This window comes from Semicossyphus pulcher, unplaced genomic scaffold (assembly GCF_022749685.1).
Source record: "Semicossyphus pulcher isolate SPU_LCO1_2020_fin unplaced genomic scaffold, fSemPul1.0.p SCAF_24, whole genome shotgun sequence".
Lineage (NCBI taxonomy): Eukaryota > Metazoa > Chordata > Actinopteri > Labriformes > Labridae > Semicossyphus > Semicossyphus pulcher.
In genome coordinates, this window is record NW_027211698.1 from 7,414,724 (window position 1) to 7,434,024 (window position 19,301).

At 43.2% G+C, this 19,301-nt stretch overlaps 1 protein-coding gene across 1 annotated transcript; it reads left to right on the forward strand.

Annotated features, from left to right (window-relative positions):
* The first annotated feature begins 256 nt into the window (after nucleotides 1-256).
* Nucleotides 257-15,689, forward strand: rnd3a (Rho family GTPase 3a). The gene is made up of 5 exons (XM_069675269.1): nucleotides 257-531; nucleotides 1,139-1,226; nucleotides 10,558-10,667; nucleotides 13,057-13,191; nucleotides 13,384-15,689. Exons 1-5 carry the CDS (start codon nucleotides 382-384, stop codon nucleotides 13,630-13,632), a joined length of 732 nt encoding a protein of 243 aa, XP_069531370.1. The 5' UTR covers nucleotides 257-381; the 3' UTR covers nucleotides 13,633-15,689.
* Nucleotides 15,690-19,301: the final 3,612 nt, after the last annotated feature.

Below are 19,301 nucleotides of genomic sequence, written 5' to 3' on the forward strand. Positions count from 1 at the left end.
AAACATGAAAGTGAGCATTTATTTTACATTTTAGTTCTTCTTCTACTCCTTTAATTTTAGTTTTGGTGTATTAAATATAAACGTTGTGGTCAATGTAGTCCTGCCGGGGGCGCCATCATGGAGGCAGGCCCAGCAGGCTGCGGTGTGGAGGCTCGCGGGAGGGACAAGCCGCGTCCAGTCAGCTGCCATTGGCTCCTGCGACGTTATAAATACAGGCAAATGGCATTTACCGGCTCAGAGCAGGCGGAGACACCGGGGGAAGCAGGCAAGCAGGCACTTTGGGAAGCACCGCTACCGCATCTGTCCCTTTACATGTCGACGGTTCTTCACACTTACATGACTGGACTGTATTTTTTTCACTCTTAATCCCGACTGAAATCAATGAAGGAGAGACGCTCGTGTCAGAAATTATCTCTGAAATCCGGCATGGATCCCAGTCAGAGTGTGAAGTGTAAGATAGTGGTGGTGGGAGACAGCCAGTGCGGGAAGACTGCCCTGCTTCACGTGTTCGCCAAGGACTGTTTCCCTGAGGTGAGACCCCGCAAACACTACATGAGCATGATGTTAATTAACCCGGTGCTATTACAATACAGTGCTTTGCAATCCAAACGTCGTGCTCTGATAGAGATGGATGTGACAGATGGGTTGATACTCCCAAGTATAATGAAGGACATGCACTGTCTATTACCTATATCATGTTAATATAGGTTGCAGCTGTAATGCTGTGCACAAATAGTTGTTGCTGTATGACTTGTTATAAACTTAATTTTAGTATTTTTCATAAAAGTTTAAAGACTTAAAGCTGCTGTGAGGAACTTTTGGTTGGTGTTGATGTTGGCGCCCCCTGTGGACAAAGCCGTACCTCTTGTCTCTTTGCTGATTTTGTAACAAAAAAAATTATACTGCTTTATTTAACACTCGTATGTATCACTAACTTAAAATTTCTGTACTGGAAAATGTAAACAAAGGCAGCTTCATCTGACGCCTACCCCCCACCAGCGGTTTCAGGCTTAAAAATAACAATATAGAAATATCAACCTTTTTAAGCCTGTATCGTAAACAGCAAAAAAACTCCTCACAGTAGCTTTAAAAACACTTAATACCTCTCTTAATTGTGTCATGTTCATGTTCCCTGCAGAGTTACGTCCCCACGGTGTTTGAAAACTACACAGCCAGTTTTGAAATCGACACGCAGAGGATCGAGCTCAGTTTGTGGGACACTTCAGGTAAATATGCCCTTTTGGTCCGCGTCATCTTTGGGTGTTACTGCAAATAAGTTCTGGCGAAATGTCCGGACATGTCCGCGCACGCGGGTCACATGAAACCCTCTGTGACCCCTCGGGACGTGCGAGCTGCTCTCATTGCTGATAAGAGATCATCAGATAGAAGGGAATGTGTGGTCAAATATTCATTAGTAACATTGTATTTCACTTAAAATATTTAAATCACGAGATATTAAGAGGCCCAGGGTTTCATTTTTTAATAATGAAAATTAATCTGTGACCCATTTTAATCACAAAAGCTGGGTTAATCCGTTCTCATAGAGTTCCTACAAGCCTTACACGTTTCCCCTCAGATTAGCTCACCTTTTACCTACATAGAAACGCTTGCTGTTATAGTTCAGTGTTAACAGAAAAGCATCAAAGTGCTGGATTTGATTTGGAATTCTTCCCAGCTGAGCAAAGCTGAAGCAGAAACAGGAAGGGGAAGAAAACGAGGGCGAATATTCGCACATCTGGAGAACACACTCTTCCTATTGCGTGCGTTTTTTAGGGGAAGTTTTGTTGTGCAACTCTAAAGTTTTTTATCGCTTGTTGGTTGGATGATGTGTCCAGGGTCCAAACCAGCTGCTGCGTTCCCTACGTGTGTGTGTGTGTGTGTGCGTGGTTGGTAAACAAACCCAACTTTCCCATCCATCAATGCCCGAGCAGTGAATAGCACAGCAGTCAGGCGTGAGTGAGGCGTATGCTGTGTGTGCGAGCATGTGGTGTGTGTGTGATGGGCGGGGACAAGCCGACAGCCAGCTGTTGCGGGTCTCTGGTCTGGAATTCCAGAGAGATGTTTGAGAAACTTTCCCGAACGTGAGGATCGGCCTGAAACGTTTCATCAACACTAAAGAATCAATTCTGCAAATGAACACAACATCTGGACCTCCGACGAGCAGCAAAAGCAACGTTTTTATACTTAAGAGGAAGTGAAAATAGAAGCATCAGCAGATTATCCTCATTCCCAGGCTGAGTAACACTACAAGCAAGAAAAACAAGGAGCTCAGATTTCAGATTTTCCAGCCCTGCAGTGTGTGTGTTTTGTCGAAGTGGAAAGGCGAAGAAATGAAAGCCAGCCAGAGTGAGAATTTTGTTTTATTGCGCTGTGTTGGCCGGCCGCCTGGAGCCATATTTCTTTTTGTCTCTGCTTCATAAAACAGCAGGAGGGGGGGGCGGCGTTCCTATTAGATCAGTGGGTCTGAGATGCAGCCAGACCCCCCCTCCCCTCCCCTCTTTTAAATCCTCACCCCCACCCAACACACACACACACACACCCCCGCTGACTGATTGATACAGCTTTCGGCTTGACTGGTCCTTTTGTAGAAGCACCCATCGGCTATAGCCAATCCAATCGATCTCTTATCTCCTGAGGTGTGTGTGTGTGTGTGACCCCAGCATGCACTCTGTCTTTAACTCTGCATCCTGCTCTTTGTCAAACACTCCTTCCCTCGCAAACACACACCTACACACACCGTGGTGGTCTTTGTTCTGCAGCGATGATTGGCCTAATGAGCAGCCTGGTGTGTGTGTGTGTGTGTTTAAAAGGGAGGGTGATGGGTGTAATTCAGGTCATTAAGGTAAATGCCTGCCTCGTCTATTGCTTTCCATTTGTCTCCCACCCTGCCTGTCTGTGCTAGCTCTGCTTCCCGGGACTCGGGGTGGGGCCCGTCGGGGCCGAGGCGCAGCCTTTGATGCTTCCTACTCCTTTCTCTGGGAGAGGAAGTGGTTTACGTTGTGTGTCTGTCTGCCTCCCTGCCTGTCTGTCTAAAATAACTGCAAAGGTGTTTGCAAGAGAGTCAAAGAGGAGAATAGGAAGCCAGCGAGGGTAAACAGAACAACCCCTGTGGCTCAGCACCTGTGTGCCTGAGGCAGCTTCTCATTTCCTGAGTTGAGTAAAAAGTAAGAAGGGAATCTTCGGCCAGACTGCGACTTTCCATTTAGACAATTTAGCTTCGTAACAACAATTTTGTTTTAAAATGCCAGAAAAAAACACCATTCACTCTTTCCCAGAACCCATAGTGATGTCACTGAATTGCTTTTCAAACAGTCATCAAAAGAGATCTAATTACGGTAAAGTCTGGAATATAAGTCACTACGGAGTTTAAGACGCAGTCTGTTTTGGGGGGAATTCCAGAGGGAAAAAGGATTATGCTATTTACTGTGTTATTTCAACACTATTTCAATTTATTTTCATTTAAAACACATTCAAAACACACACAAATGACAGCCTACCATCTGTTTTCACCATGTCGAGTTCGCAATCTTGCTAGCTACCGTTGCGACGAAAAGTTAGCAACAATCGAGTTAGTTTTCCTCGCTTTAAACAGCATTGCTGCATAATGTAAATAAGAGACGTAGCAGCTGGGACCCGGAAACAGTTTAATTCGGAAGTGTGACGTCACCACTTAACAACTGACAACTTTAGCTAGATTATAGCGCCATCGTCTGGGTAAAATACCGTTACACAATAACATACCTCTCTCTGCATTTTATACTGGTATATCGGTCAACCGGTTATATAGGATGCAGCTCACTTTTTAGATTAAAAAAAAAGTATTTAAAGTGCCTCTTATACACCGAATGTTACGGTAACAGTCATGTAAAACAGCATTAGCATTTTTTTTTACATTTTTTTTTACGGAATTTTTACGATATTGTTATTAAGTAGGGGTGGGAATCGCAGGGTAACTCACGATGCGATACGTGGCCGACAATAACGAAAATATCATGATACAGCGATTCTGCGATAACTGATATATTGCAAGACAATCACAAAATCATACATCACGATATCTGTTTAACTTCTTCTTCGGGCAATTCATTTTTTACCCTCTTCATGTCAAAAGCGCCAACGCTAGGAGCCGTTAGCCACGGCTAATCGATAATGTGTTACTAAACAGTTGCTAAACTACATATCCAGTGGATACAGAGCAACATTAGCATTAGTTTAAGTTTCTTGCCACATGATAAATATTCCTTTTTATATTAGGTAAGTTATTTACAAACCCCTGAGAGAGAAAAAAGTGGCTGTTTAGCTGCTAAATGTTCCACCTTGTTCACAAGCTAGCTGCTAGCTACTGTGTCTGCTCTTTGGAGCTGTTTTGTAGGTTTATAATGGCATTTACTCTTAAAACTGAAGCCTGCTGCATCTGGTTTAGTGCTGCCGACTCTACAAATTAAATGTTTACACACTTAAAGACAAGAGAGTTGGATAAATAAGTTTTGAAGGAAGATGCATAGAGACAGAGTTTGGTTAAACATGACCCAGTATAGTTTTACACCATGTTGCATGCGCTACTCCCCATGTAATGCTGGACACCTCAACTATAGGACATTTCCATGCACTTTGTAAGCTCCTCTGCCGCTCACACCCACTGTGCCCCCTCTTTCCCTCAGTCGGCAGCCATTGTTGCGTTGGATCACATTTCTGGGCTCAGCGAATTGGAGCCGCATGTCTGGCATTCCTCAGACTAAAGGTTTCTACTTCCTCCTCCACAAAGACCCCCATTGTACCCAGCGGGCCCAGATCCTTGACGGAGTGAAAGAGAAGTGGCGTGGTTCACTAAAGCCTTACCTCTTTTCCAAAGGGGAAATTGAATCACGCTGGTATTTGCAGACATGTGAGGCAGCCTTGAGCGGGAGGGTGTTGATACAGTGCATGAACATTAGGACGGTGGAATCCTGTGAGAGATTAATGGACTTCCTGTCTGCTAATGTCATGGAAGGACTTTCTGTGTGATGTTGCACCTGACATTACCCGTGTCCGGTGTTCTGCTCTCCGTGTCCTCTCTTTCACCTGCTCAAATATGCTGCCTCTTTTAATGCACGACTTTATTTCTTTTTTTGTATCAGCTGCAATGTGGTGTCATACTGCATTTTTTTGGGGTCTTGGAGTCATTAACAGCACGGGAGAATCAAACCACTAAAGATCTGGCAATACCGTTCCCACAGTGGGAGCTATTCAGGGCAGGCTTAGCTGGAAATCAAGTCTAGATTCTCGCATGACCTCGTGAATCCAGCTGCTTCGCAATGTGATGTGATTGGGGCAGATATGAAGGAAAGACTGAAGTAGTAAGTACAGAGAACATCGTTGAAAAGGAATCTCAGTTGGCACAACCGTAGAATTCTCAGGTCACTTCAGGCCTGTGTAACGTGACGCCCACCTGGACCACATGTCTGAAACAAGTCGTGGGAGACTCATAAGACGGACAATTGATTAATGTCATTCAGGCTTACATAAAATGATACTGTCCATTTTGGAAATGTTTTGTCAATTAGGAAAGCTACCACGAGTTTTACCTTCAAGGCCGACATTGTTTGCAGGTTGCATAAGGTTGCTTTTATCTTAAAGGGAATTTGTGCCACATTTAAAGTGGACGTCACTGTTGTCTTTGATGGTAAATGTAGTTAACTGAAGTCACAAATACCTCATTGCGTGCTATATTGACCAATCAAGTTGAGTCAACCTGTCGCTGAGCTGTTGCTAATGCTCACGCAGGACCTACATGTACCAGAAATTAGCTTAATCCTGTTCACAGTTGGGAAAATGATACTGTTCAATTCAGGGTTGTTAGCCAGAGCACGCCCCTTCAAACATGCTGTTAGCATGCTAATCATTTTGATCATTTATAAGCTGTGAATTTGGTAGCCAAACTACAACTTAAACTTTTGCATGTTAACATGTAGCAATCTTCTGTCGTTGCTATCTTCTAGATTAAGCTGTTGCGCTGACGCTTGCTAGCAGTTAGTTAGCTTGGATGCGAGTCTTTCTGTCTGTTTTTGCTATCTACTAGATTAAGCTCTTGGTCTAGGTGTTAACGCTTGCTAGCAGTTGAGTTTAAATGGCCGTTTATGCTAGCAGATAATTAGATTTGAAACATGGCATTCTGTCTATTTTTCCTATCTACTAGATTAAGCTGTTGGTCTATGTGCTAACGCTAGCCTATTGCTAGCTTGGATACGAGCTGATGCTTGCTAGTAGTTGAAATTTTAATGGACTGCTTATGCTAGCAGATAGTTAGCTTGAATGTGAGTCTTTCTGTCTATTTTTGCTATCTACTAGATTAAGCTGTTGGTCTATGCGCTAACGCTTGCTAGCAGTTGGAGTTTGACCAACCGCTTATGCTAGCAGATAGTTAGCTTGGATACGAGTCTTTCTGTCTGTCTTTGCTATCTGATAGCTTACGCCGTATGTCAGCCCACGACTGCTATCATATAACTGTATAGAGGTGGGTAATGCTGGTAAGCTTGTATATTAACCTGACTTAATTGGTTTTCTACATACACAGGGCCTACGTGTACCAGGATGCATTGCGTGTGAGAACACCCTCTGCCTCACTCCTATGCATTTCTTTGGCCGTGTATTTTGTGTCCAATTTAAATCGCTGAATATCCGCCAACAGCTGCAGAAGTTTTATACACTGGGGTGGATAGAGATACAGACGTCTTGGTAACCACAGCAACTAAAGCAGATATACTGTTTAAGGTTACTTCAGTGTAAATTGTTCTCTCAGCAGCCAGACGCATTGAACACAAACGGAGACGTTATATTATTTAAGCTCGATGGTGTGGGATGGCTGGACGTGCCTGTCGCTGTTTGTTGTTTCCACAGGTGTTCCCGAGGGTTTAACGCCTCTCCACACACTCACATATGCGCTCACCGCCCCCTCTGCTCTGCTCCCCTCAGCTATGTTAGCAATGCAGTAAATCAGCAGGCCTGCAGACCTGTTGCCATACCTCCAGACTGTCGGGCGCAGCTGGCTTACCTCAGGACTGTGAGTGTTTGTGTGAGGCGAAGTAAATTTTCATGTCAGCAAACCATTTGGTCGAAGGTTTGCTGGGATATCTTGGAATACTTACTGAGGTATTCCAGATGGGGAAATTTCCGATTTGTCTTATTTTTTTCTATGGAAGTCAGGGAACATCTGGATATTTGAATAATGAGTCACATGACATGAATAGAGCAGAACTCATTTCCAGTTCGTTTCATGTATTTATTGCATTAAGTGGTGTTTTTAATCCCAGCTGTTGTGGAAATCAGCCTGGAAAAGAACATTAGCAAATCAGGAAGGAAGAACGTTTTTTACATCTTGGAAGAATTTCTACTCGGTCATGGAAAATCATTAGATTTTTCCCTGGGACCACAGTGGAAGTATGGTATTCTTTCCCATTACACCGTATCCTCTCGTGTCCTTGTGCAGAACAGTGTTCATTTGCTGTGACACAAGGGAGGATGTGTTTTAAGAGGGCTGGAGAATTGTGTGTCAGTGTGTGTTTAAAGGACAAAGAGGGTGGACAGGGTGTGTGTCTTCCTTCCAGATTTAGAGATCCTGTGGGGGAACAATGACAGGAGCTAATTAGATGACAGTCACCAGGTCTTTGTGTGTGTGTGTGTGTTTGTGTGTTAGCTGCGGGATTGCCTCTTATCTTTCCGCCTGCCAAGAAGATGACCTCGAAGCGGAGTTTAGTCTCAGATGCAGGCCTAACGCAGTTACGACTCCACTTTAAACGCCAGACAAGAAAGGCAACGTCTCCTATTAAAAGCCTCCTGAAAAACATTTACAGACTCGCACACGCTCTTAAACACGCACAGATGCAAATTTTGATGCTCTGTGGAAGTTACGGCTCTTCTCTTTTCCTGTTTACGCCGCGCAGCTTGAAATAGTTTGCAGCATTCGCGGCTAAAAATACTTAAATCTCCAGGTGAATTCACAGGAATACGTGCAGACGCTCGAGAGACGTTTTGAAAACAAGACCTCACACGCGGCGCCCAGAAATTCACACATGCGTGTCCTCTCGCTGAGTTGGTAACAACAATCAATTCATTGTAAAATGTCAACCGACTCAACAGCTTACCCTTTCTGGGTCTTACTTTCCCAGTGATTTGCTTCAAGGCTAGAAAAAATAAGAAAAACCTTCAAACAATACAATGTGGTCGTGATAGATTGTGAGACAGCCGTGAAAAATGGGAAATAAATTCTTGCAGGGGATCCCACATTCCTCCTCGCCTCGCACTTCCTGTCCTGTGCCTGTGATAGCTGCTCAGTGTCAGTGTGGCCTTTTTGTTTAGGCGGTGTCACCTATCAGCTAAAAGATCCTCTGGGACTGAGTGGAAAAGCAGGAAGTTGTTGGGGAAATAATAAGCTTGTTCCCTTCTGGAACCCACGATGTTTAGGTAGAGACATCAAAATGATTAATTCTGTGTTGTTCCTGGCATCCAGACTTCACAGCAAAATGCACTGACAGAGAAATTAGCTTAATCCTGGATGTCCTTTGTGAATCTGCAACTTTAGGAGAATTATACTGTCAATTCAGGGTTATTAGCCAGAGCAAATGAGCCACCCTTTAAATATAATATGTCTTTCCTTCACCCAAATGTCCCTTATAAAATCAAGGGCAGAAACCGTGTTGTTAGCATGCTAATCATTTTGATAAATAGCTGTTAATTTAACTGTAATTCTTGCATGTTAGCATGTAGCAAACATTGATTTCTGTATTATTTTCTTGAAATGTCAGCAAGAACTTTATTACCTTGCTGTCAATAAAATGTCCTAAAGAGAGTAATTAGCCTGTTGGTCAATTAACAAGCTAATGTTCCTCCTGTATGCTGAATGCTTGCTAGCAGTCTAATACTGACCAACAGCTGATGCTAGCAGATAGTTAGCTTGAATATGTGGCTTTCTGTCTGTTTTGTTATCTACTAGATTAAGCTGTTTGTCTTTGCGCCGACCCTTGCTAGCAGTTGAGTTTGACCGACCGCTTATGCTAGCAGATAGTTAGCTTATATATGAGGCTTTCTGTCTGTTTTGCTATCTACTAGATTAAGCTGTTGGTCTATGCGCCGACCCTTGCTAGCACTTGAGTTTGAGTGCCTGCTAATGCTACCAGGTAGTTAGCTTGTATATGAGGCTTTCTGTCTGTCTTTGCTGTCTGCCAGCTCAAACTGTAGCGCACAGAGATAATGTTGATAAGCTTATATTGACCTGTCCTAATTGGTTTTCTACATACGGATCAATTGTCAAGTTTTCTAAAGGCAAAATATTGATTAAAGTATCTGTCAGTGGCGCAACACAAAGGGGTTAGCTTATGTCAAATATTGATTCTCATTTCGTTTGAAAGGGATTTTTCGTCACATATTACATGCGAGTCCAATCATGGTAAATGTAGTGAACGACATTGTGATGACATGCAACCCTGAGACACAGAACTACAGGCCTTTTTTTTACATAAACTCAGAGTGATAGAAAGTTGAAAATTGGCCAAATATCCCTTTTGATATGAATCTGTTGCACACAATGGGTGTACAGTTTTCACAGTATTGTTTGTTGTCCCTGTTGGACAGAGCAGTGACCCCTAGATAAGTCCAAATCAGCCCATTTGACCTTCTCCCAGAGAATCCTGGCTCAAACACTGGGAAACTACGATTATGGACACAGATACGCTTCAGATTTCTACATTTATTGTGCACACATCAGCCGGTGTCATGCTTTGTTGTGCGAGCCCCGGGCCTGGAGGGCAGAGTGTTTGAACAGTGTCGTCTCCAATACAGACTGTTTAAATTAGGAAAACTAGATCCCTGAGTGTGTGTGTGTGTGTGTGTGTGTGTGTGACATTCACATTCCTGGCTTTTCTCCGCCGCAGTGTTTAGAAAAGGACCTCCCAGGGGAACCTTCAGTTACTAAAAACAAAATTCTCCAGATTTTTTGGCAGCCGGTTGTGTGTGGTCAGCTCTTGTAATGTGATCTTGACTCACCTTGACATGACGCCACCCGCCCCTCCCCCACCTCCTCTCCGGAGATGTTTCAGTCTGGCGGAGAGATGGGCGTCTCCCTCGCACATGGTTTCAATTTTGCGGAGGGAGTCATTTCCCCCTCGCTCTGAAGTTCTCCGAAGGATTTCTTCAGCAACTTGTTATAGTCAGCACATTTTTTTTGTACTGATTCTGCATTATTTGTTTCTCTCGCCTGGTTGCCATGGATTATGGCGGAGCTGCAATCATGCCTTATGAGAATAACTGTCAGGAACGCTTTAGAGCTTTAGGCGATGATTTGGCTGTTAGCACTTCCAAGAAAGAATGTTTGAGGTTTTCTGTAGATTTGGTCGCTTACCCATGTTTCAATGAAGGGACTTTCCTCCAGTGAAGCTATATAAAGATGTCATAAGATTTTCAGGCCTCCCAGTAGAAAAGTTCCTTTTATCTTGAATTGGATCCTTAATCTAATACAAGAGTTTACTCAGAGTTTACTGAATGTTTTGGAACGCTGTTTCAGTTTCTTGTTCCCTTTTGTTTCAGGATCTCCGTACTACGACAATGTGAGGCCCCTCTCCTACCCCGACTCTGACGCCGTCCTCATCTGTTTCGACATCAGCCGCCCTGAAACACTCGACAGCGTACTGAAAAAGGTTTGTTGCTCCTTCATGAAGCGATCATTAACACGTTGCCTTTGATAAGCTAAGCCGAATTCTCTAGCCTCTAAACTGCACGTTCTTTCACTTCAAACTCCTGCTTCTGTTTGGCCAACTTACAAAGGCCATGTTGAGTTCAGTGGATCAAAAGTCTACAGTCGATATTCTTTGTAGTCTCGCTCATGTCAGATCTTGTGACGTGTATTATAAAGCTGGAGTGTGACTGGAAGGTCGCTGGGTTAAATCCCCCAGAACGGCTGGAGGAAGGAAGTCAAGCTCTCTAGACTCACATGGAGCGGCTGCTGGTTGATGTCTGATGACTGTGGTTGTACGGGCTGACTCCCACATGTTTGAATTTGTACTGATCATAAAGCGAGACATACAGCATCGGTCATCTGACTGGTGGAAGGCTTTGATGTTACTAAATCTGTAAAACCATTGTTTTCTGCTTGTAAAACGCACCTGGGGTATGCTCTTGTTTTGTAACTTCCTGTTTTCATTGTGGTTATTTTAGGTGTCCATAAAAGTTACAATTTTTGCCCTAAATAAATATGGAGTAAACTGGTCTAACAATGAACCCTACAGTCTGAAAATAACCCAAGAGTATGAAGACGTAATCTCAGTACACATGGATTGGTTGGACGTTTTCACACCTTTAATTTTGCTCTGGTCCACATTAGTTCCCTCTTGTTTGGGTATTTTTAACCACAGAAGACGATGGGGAATCTAAATTACCCCAAAAAAAGGACACAAATATGTTCAACAAGGCAACCTACGATCTCATTAGTCCAAGTCAGACCTTGATTAATCTCTGACCAGCTTCTAGTAACTTCTAGTTCTTCTTGCCAGGGGAGTTCGTGACTACGTCTTCCATCGAGTTTTGTTTGGTTATTTCGGTCAACCATCAGAGAAGAGTTGTTTGATCTGTATCAGCCTCCCGTACTGTTTAAAATGTGGTATTAGGTGTCTGCAAGTCAATATGAACCATCCAAAAAAATCAACTAATTTCAGCTAAATTTTCGTGTGACGACAACAAACAGTGTTGTGCTAACAGGATGTGTAATGTTAGTCAAAGCTAGCAAAATGTCAGCACTAGTTAGGGGTGGGTCAAAATATCGTTCCAGCAATATATCGTCGTCTTGACTCGTGCAATACAATTATCGATAGGCTGGTGACTAATATCGACATCCTAATTTACTAATAAATGGCGCTATTAACATTTTTCCCTGCGATTTCGACTCATCGCGTCACTACTTCATGATTCCTCATGGTGGCGCTTATGACATGAACGATAACGTGAACTGAATTAATTGGCTGCAGAAGAAGTTAATCAGACATCGTGATGAATCGTTATATGATTGTCTTGCAATATATTAATTATCGCAGAATCGCGATATTATCGTTATCGTTGGCCACATATCGCATATCGTATCGTAATAGAGTTAGTCTGCGATTCCCACCCCTAGAACTATTGGAGCGGTATTTAGTATTGACCAACTCTAGGTATCGGCATCTCTATTAGAACATCCTTAGATCTGTGTTAAGATCTCCCCCCAAAAAATCGTACCAATGTGGAAAACAAAGAAGGGTCCATTTCAGCTGGACCAAAAAACACCCTAAATTAGATTTGGATAGCTCAGATCTGTGGTCCAGGTCCTGTCAAGAACTCTAACCCAATTGCACAGACCTCTTTTCGCCAATGCCAAAGTCTGTATGAACTGTATCAAAGAAGCTAGAGCTATTGGAATGTTGTTGTCATGGGTCCAGTTCTCCTAACGCCCCTATGAGCAGTAATTAGGAGTATCTTAAGCAGTTGTTCTAGTTGGGCTGCTTCAATGTGAAACTCTAAGCCAACACAGAGGCCACGTATCAAACAATGAACGTCTTGATTAGAATCCGTCTGGGCTTAAGGTCAAGTGTTGATAGACACGCTGTACGAAACAACTTCCTCTTTGGATTTTCGATGAACTTGATCCCCTGACCAGCCAGCCCGGAGGCACGTCAGCCGCAGATTAAATCCCCCTGGAGAAAGGCCATTGATCACAGAGCATTTATTGTTGTCAGGGCGGAAACATGGGGATTATTTGTAGTTCCTTTCCAGGGTTCAAAGCGTTGAGGGGCTACAGGAAGTGGCAGCTGTAACCTTTGTGCTTAAAGGGCGGGCGACGGGGGGTCGGCACTCATGGGATGTTGCGTCAGGTTGATGTGGCCACTGTGCATATTGTATTTGTTATTGTGGTTAAATCCTTATATTGAAGCTTAAGACTTTGACGTGTATGTGGTCTACTGCTCATATTCTACCTTTTGCAAGCAGCGGTGGTAGATAATTGTTGAAAGAGAAAATGTTGCGTTGTCTCTAAATGTCGCCTTCTGTCTTCCTCCACAGTGGAAAGGGGAGATCCAAGAGTTCTGTCCCAACACTAAGATGCTGTTAGTTGGATGCAAGTCCGACCTGCGCACCGACCTGAGCACACTGGTGGAGCTCTCCAACCACAGGCAAACACCAGTCTCTTATGATCAGGTAGGCCGTCGTGCAGCTGAAATCAGCCGTGAATAATCGCTCATTGTGCTCTACTTAAAGCATGTTTTAATGATCCTTAAGATCGTAAATCCTCTTCTCATTATTGACGTGAAAAAATGTGTTAACTTGCTAATTTGACCTGCCTGATCCCCTTTATCCGAGCGTGACCATATTTGACCTCTTCCTCCTCAGGGTTCCAGCATGGCCAAGCAGATCTCGGCGCCCTACATCGAGTGCTCGGCTCAGCAGTCGGAGAACAGCGTCAGAGACATTTTCCACGTGGCCACGCTGGCTTGCATCAACAAGAACAACAAAAACGTCAAGCGCAGCAAGACGACCCGCGGCAACAAAAGGATTTCACACATGCCCGGTAGGCCCGACCTGGCGGCGGTGGCTTCGGACCTCCGGAAGGACAAAGCCAAAAGTTGCTCGGTCATGTGACCGATCAGACTGAGGGGGATTAAACTGAGAATGAGGACAGAGCACGGCGCAAGCAGGAAGCTGTCGAGCAAAGCTCTTTCCTGCATGCTAAAGACCCCTTATTTGTCCGGAACGGGGGTTTATAAGCTTCAAATCATGTACATGTTACTGGAATACTCCACACCAATGAAAACTCAATGCATAGTAGCATCCCAACCCATGCGGCCCCCCGCACCACCAGACGAGGAAGCTATCCGTCAGTGCGCTACCTGCTCGAGGAAGTGACCTGCTTCCTCTGGGAGGACGAAGCGGATGCGGTCGAGGCTTTCCACACGAACAGGAAGTGAGCAGAAGGAGTGATGTCACCAGATGCACGTTGTAAAGAACATGTGATCTTTTGAATGCGAGCCAAAGGTGGAGATGGGGGTGCCCTGCTGCCTGGGAAAAAGAAAAAGAAGCAGGTTCTTTTGTTTGTGCTGGATCAAAGACTTTTTGCTCGGAGGGCTTAAACAAAAACGTGTAGTTTGGAAGTGATTCTCTCTCGCCCTTGCTCCTCTAACTGTTAGTCTGTGTGCAGAGATTAGAAGAGGATTTTTTTTTCAGTCCTGCACAAAGAAACCTGACGCTGTTTGTTCTGTCTCTGATATGTTGTCGGTATAATGTGAAGTCATTGGTGTGTAACTGCATCGTTGTTTTATTTTAGCTTCATCCTGATGAGTTTTCAGCCGATCGTACGAGCTGAACAGCTCCTGAGTTGTGAGATTATAACTGCACGTTTGTACCAGTCAGACAGCCATTCTGCGCCCGTTTGTTTCACCTCAACAGCTATGGATACATGATGACTCTCGATAGACAGATTATCCTAACTGCTCTCCACGCTGACAGGTTTATGGACGCCTGTAGCATACGAGGGAGCCATAAGCAAAGTGGCTGCAAGCTGTATTCAGCCTCAAGGATTTCAACAACAGTCCCTTGTGATACACAAATGCAGTTTAGCATTTCATTTTCACCACTTCGTGACACTGTTATGAACTGAAAAAAATAGAAATAAGTTGCGTAACACGTTTTAAAACCCCTAATGGACCCTTACTAGGCCAAAAAGCTTTAATTGACCGATTCAACAAGCATGAAGTTTACTAATAATGCGAAACGAGAACCCTAACAGGCTGAGACAGCTCGAGCCGTGACTCATCTCTTCACTGCACTTTAGGGAGGGGTGGAAGTAAAAACAATATTTTAAACTTTGTTTATTAGGCTCTTAAAACATCAGAGCTTTTGGTTTTCACATCCCTGAAGGGCTCCGACTCTGCTGTAGGGAGAAATTCTAATGAGGTCTGGTCACACCGTAATTTGAAGGGTGAGGAGCTGCAGGAGTAATTTCCATTTACGTCCATAATGGAGGAAGCTTTCCTAGCTTGTTAGTTTTGTTGCACTATCCACATTTACTTCATTGAACATTGAATTTTTCCACACAACAGTGTGTTGCATACAGTTTTGAGACCGGAGTCTTGTCAGAGGGAATGGAAGGGAGCTCTTGTGACTGACTAGCGTTAGCTGGCTGGCTAGCGTGTTAGCACTTAGCTCCCCAGCCGTAAACCTTGATTGCAAGACAGAACAAGGGGGGAAAAAATGCAGCACATTCTGGTGTGACCAGGCCTCAAGTCATGTTTAAATTTCAGTAAGCCATTTCAGTGTTCTGCCCTTTTTATGGGCACATTAAAAATAGGTCATAATGTAAACAACAAATGGGTGTCGATCTGAAAATAATGTTTTTCAACTTGTGGTTTTCTCGTCAACAGCAGTGCAATTAAAAAGCAGTTTGAATATCAAAGGTATTGATGCACTTTTAATGTAACTTTCTAAATTCCCACTCGGCTTGTTGAAATGCCACGCTGTCACATTCGGCGGCTCAGTGGCCCCGACTCTTCTCTTCATTTCCTAATCTGTTGTCTCATCTCCCGTGTACATTATCATGTTTTTTCTTGAATGTTGATGTCACCTTCAAATGTCTTTGCCAATGTTGTTGCCGCAATATTTATTGAATTATATATTTTCCCTTTAGAATAAATGCAAATGGAATCGAAGAGAAGTGTGTTTTCTGTTCATTGAAACATGTTAAGTAGTAAACCAGAGCCTCTTGATTGTGCACTTTAAACTATGCTGAATACTAGTTGAAAGAGATGCAGTAGCTTCAAGCATTCAAGGACAAACTGCTCCTGTGACGGTGACTAATTTTTACGTGTGTACAAACACAATGAAGCTTTTATTTTCAGTTTGGTTTTGGACCATACAAGCATGACCAAAAATGACTTAAGTAGGGGTGGAAATTGTAAATGCAAATATCAATATTTGTCGCTAGCGTATCAATAATTGTAGTGCACGAGTCTGGACGACTATATATTTCCATATTAATATTGTGTCCCACCCCTACTGTCGAAGGAGCAATTCCAAGCATCAACCTCCGGTGTTGAAAAATGAAGCCAATGCGTAAGTGCAAAAAAACTGCAGTTCCTCGAGTGGCCACTTGAGGCTGTCTCCAGAAAACGAGGAATAACATTACAGCAGGTGGGAAAATGCAGATTTTTACAGCAGAAATAAACATGTTTACAGCCTGGTACAAAAAACGCTTATGTTATAAATAGATAATTTTATTGTTCAAGATAACTGTACAGGGGGTGAATTTTTTTATAACACACCCGTTTTAATTATTTTAAGCCTTAAATCATAGGGGCCGGATCACTTGATTGACAGGTGGATCCTGCTGGCTGTCTGCTGGACGTCAACACAGACACAGACACTGAGCTTAACTTCACCTGTGTGTGTTGTTGGAGACTTTTGGGGATTTTTTCATTCAAACTTTGGACAAATAATCTCTATGTGGGATTTATGGAGTTTAAGGCCGTGCAAGAAGTCTGAGCTCCAGCTTTTCGGTGAGTTAATTGCTCGTGTTATTGTATTTAAATATTTGTAGCACTAAGTAGCAGGTATACTGTGCTCGCTTTAGCTGCTTGTTAGCCTGTGCAGTGTTTATCAAACATTTATTTAATCGTCGGCCAGTAAATAGGAGACAGGAGTTGTTGGCTTTTCCCCTGAGAGATTACAGCGGACCGTAGTGATGAAGAGACCGGTTATTTGACGTTTCCCGTTACGTGTCGGCTCGCCGCTCTCTCATCTCTATGGCTAATAACCGCTAGCTACGCTGAGGAGCATATAGCCTAGCTTCATAGCCGTAGCTGACTGATTCAAGCGGCCCGCCCATAGAGCTCGGCCATAGGCTTTAGCTCGGTCGCGCTCCGCCTCTTTGCCCGTCTCTGGTTATTATGATGCGTTCCCTTTACCTCGGAAGTCGGGACTCGGAACTGGGAAAGACGTCACACCCGAGTTGCGCTCTAGCTCCAGCCATTGTTAGCAATACCAGTTGATAACAACGCATTATGCGGTATTTTGCGCATGCAAACACCAAAACAACATGTCCACAGATAGAAATTGGACATGTGAGTACGACTGATTTAATTGAAACAAATAAGACAGAAGTGATAATGAACAGTTAATACTACAGCTTTCATTTACTGTTGATGCACGGAGATATTAGGTCGAGGTAGGTGAGGTTCCTCCGACTTTCGGGGGGCGTTCCAGTTGAAATTTCCGACTAGGAACTCGGAAATTCCAACTTCCGAGTACAAATGGAACGCACCATTAGCTGGCTCTGGCATTTCCAATATGGCGAATCCCAGCGCCGGCGCAATTCGGGCTTCAAAACGCTTGGGTCACTTAGATTACGTCCATTATTTATACAGTCTATGAGCAATTCGCCCCTGGCAAAAGCCAAAGCTGGTGTTCTCTGTAATCAATAGAAGCAATAATAATTGAAATTGGCGTCATAGCTGTGGAGAAAGTTGTACTAACAGCTCGTGGTTTTGCCCTTTTCTATATTCCTACAACTCACAGCATGCATTGCACCCCTCACTCTGAAAGGAACGGCCCAGCGAGAGACGCTGGAGTGAAATACTACCGATTCGCTGCAGGGAATGGCTCAGGGCAGTACAGAATCCAAAATACGATGACAGGTCAGTAAGGATCAAAGTATTAGGTCTGCAGTCTTCATTTCAAACCTGACGATTTTGAACGAGACATGACATCGGAGGTGGGCGTCCTATTGAGAAAGCATAGTTTAGCGAGCTCCCTGGCCTCCGCCAGATGGAGACGGAGGTTTTCCAGGGCCCATTGGAGAAGCGGATAGCGTCCTCCAAAGGCATAGAGTGAAATTGCATTTTTTTCCTACCATCATGGCATTAGCTCCCCATAATAGCATGATAGGACTGAGGTTGAAAATCGGCGAACTGGCCCTTTAAGTAACTGGATCATATTTTTTGGATGTTAGGTTCTCACCATGGTGCACAATTTCGTCTTAGCTAAAAGCAACTATTTCTGATTATTATTTCTAATAACCTGTTTCAACTTGTCATTCTGACACCCAAGTACACACACACACACACACAGGTTGTTTCAAAGGTAAACCAAAGATAACTCGTGTAAACACCGGATAAAGATGTAGGTCAAGTCAGGTTAAACCTGTGGACCTCAGCACCTGTGGTGTAAACAAATTAAATCCAGGCACATCTGTGTGCTTCTGTAAAGAGACATGCAATCAAGGCAATATTTCATAGGTGCTCTGAGATTAAATGTGGAGATATGTTTGTGTAAAGGCACCGTACTGTTTTAGAGACCAAATGGATGTATTATATTAACACGCATAAAGATGTATACAGCAGTTAAAGGCATTGAAAAGTACCACTTTTTTTTTTATAAAAAGACAGGTTCACTTTAAAAGAAGAGGGTGTCTTCATTTCAGTAACAGTGTTTGAATTTGTCTACGCCCTGTTACTGTCCTGAACTGTAACACTTAGACAAAGCCATGCAGCTGAAATGCTTGCCTTCTCTTCCAAAAGCCTTTTACATGAGCAGACATGTCTGGAGAAAAATCACAAACCACAAATGTAGTCGATACTTTCCAGTCGATTTATTCGGGCTTTGGTAGATCATGCAAAATTTACTCTTGCCTTCCTTCACTGTTTGGGGTTGTTCATTATTCTAAATGACCCAGTTAAATGGAGATGAGATGTGAGCTTGTGAAAAGAAGGTCTTTGTTTCTATGTAAATAATTGCTTTTAATCCTCTGCTGGGCCTTGTTCTATTTAGATAACTCATAATAGACTATGAGTAAGCTTGATTTGACTTTGATAAATGGAAGAAGCTTGTTTTTAACAGTTGTTCGTCGCTGTCTGAAGATTTATATGGAGCTTGGAGCATAGCAACAAGTCCTTAAGCCCAAACCTGGCTAACATGCTCAATTAGCTTTATTAGCTTAGGGTGAACTTTTCAACTTGAACTCCTGTTAAACTCATTTTCTGACTTGAATGCACCCATTGAAAACGGTGTCTTGTCATTTAAACATTCAAATGTTTATAATGTTGTAACACAAGTAGATTAAGATATACACAGATTTTAATGACTATTTTATGTCAAAAGTTTACTTTTGCTTTGAGAAAGACTTAGGGTTTTACGCCATTGTTAGAGGCCTATCTTAGAAGCCAAGTTTTGGGGTCATATGTACATAACAGTAAGGATCAAAGTACTAAAAATAAGTGTCAATCAATTAAGCAATTATTTCTGCGAGCCAATCATAGAAA

Coding starts and splice junctions, on each gene's coding strand:
- rnd3a (XM_069675269.1), top strand. CDS start 382: ATGAAGGAGAGACGCTCGTGTCAGAAATTATCTCTGAAATCCGGCATG. Junction 10,668..13,056: donor TCGACAGCGTACTGAAAAAG/GTTTGTTGCTCC, acceptor CTTCCTCCACAG/TGGAAAGGGGAGATCCAAGA. Junction 13,192..13,383: donor CACCAGTCTCTTATGATCAG/GTAGGCCGTCGT, acceptor CTTCCTCCTCAG/GGTTCCAGCATGGCCAAGCA.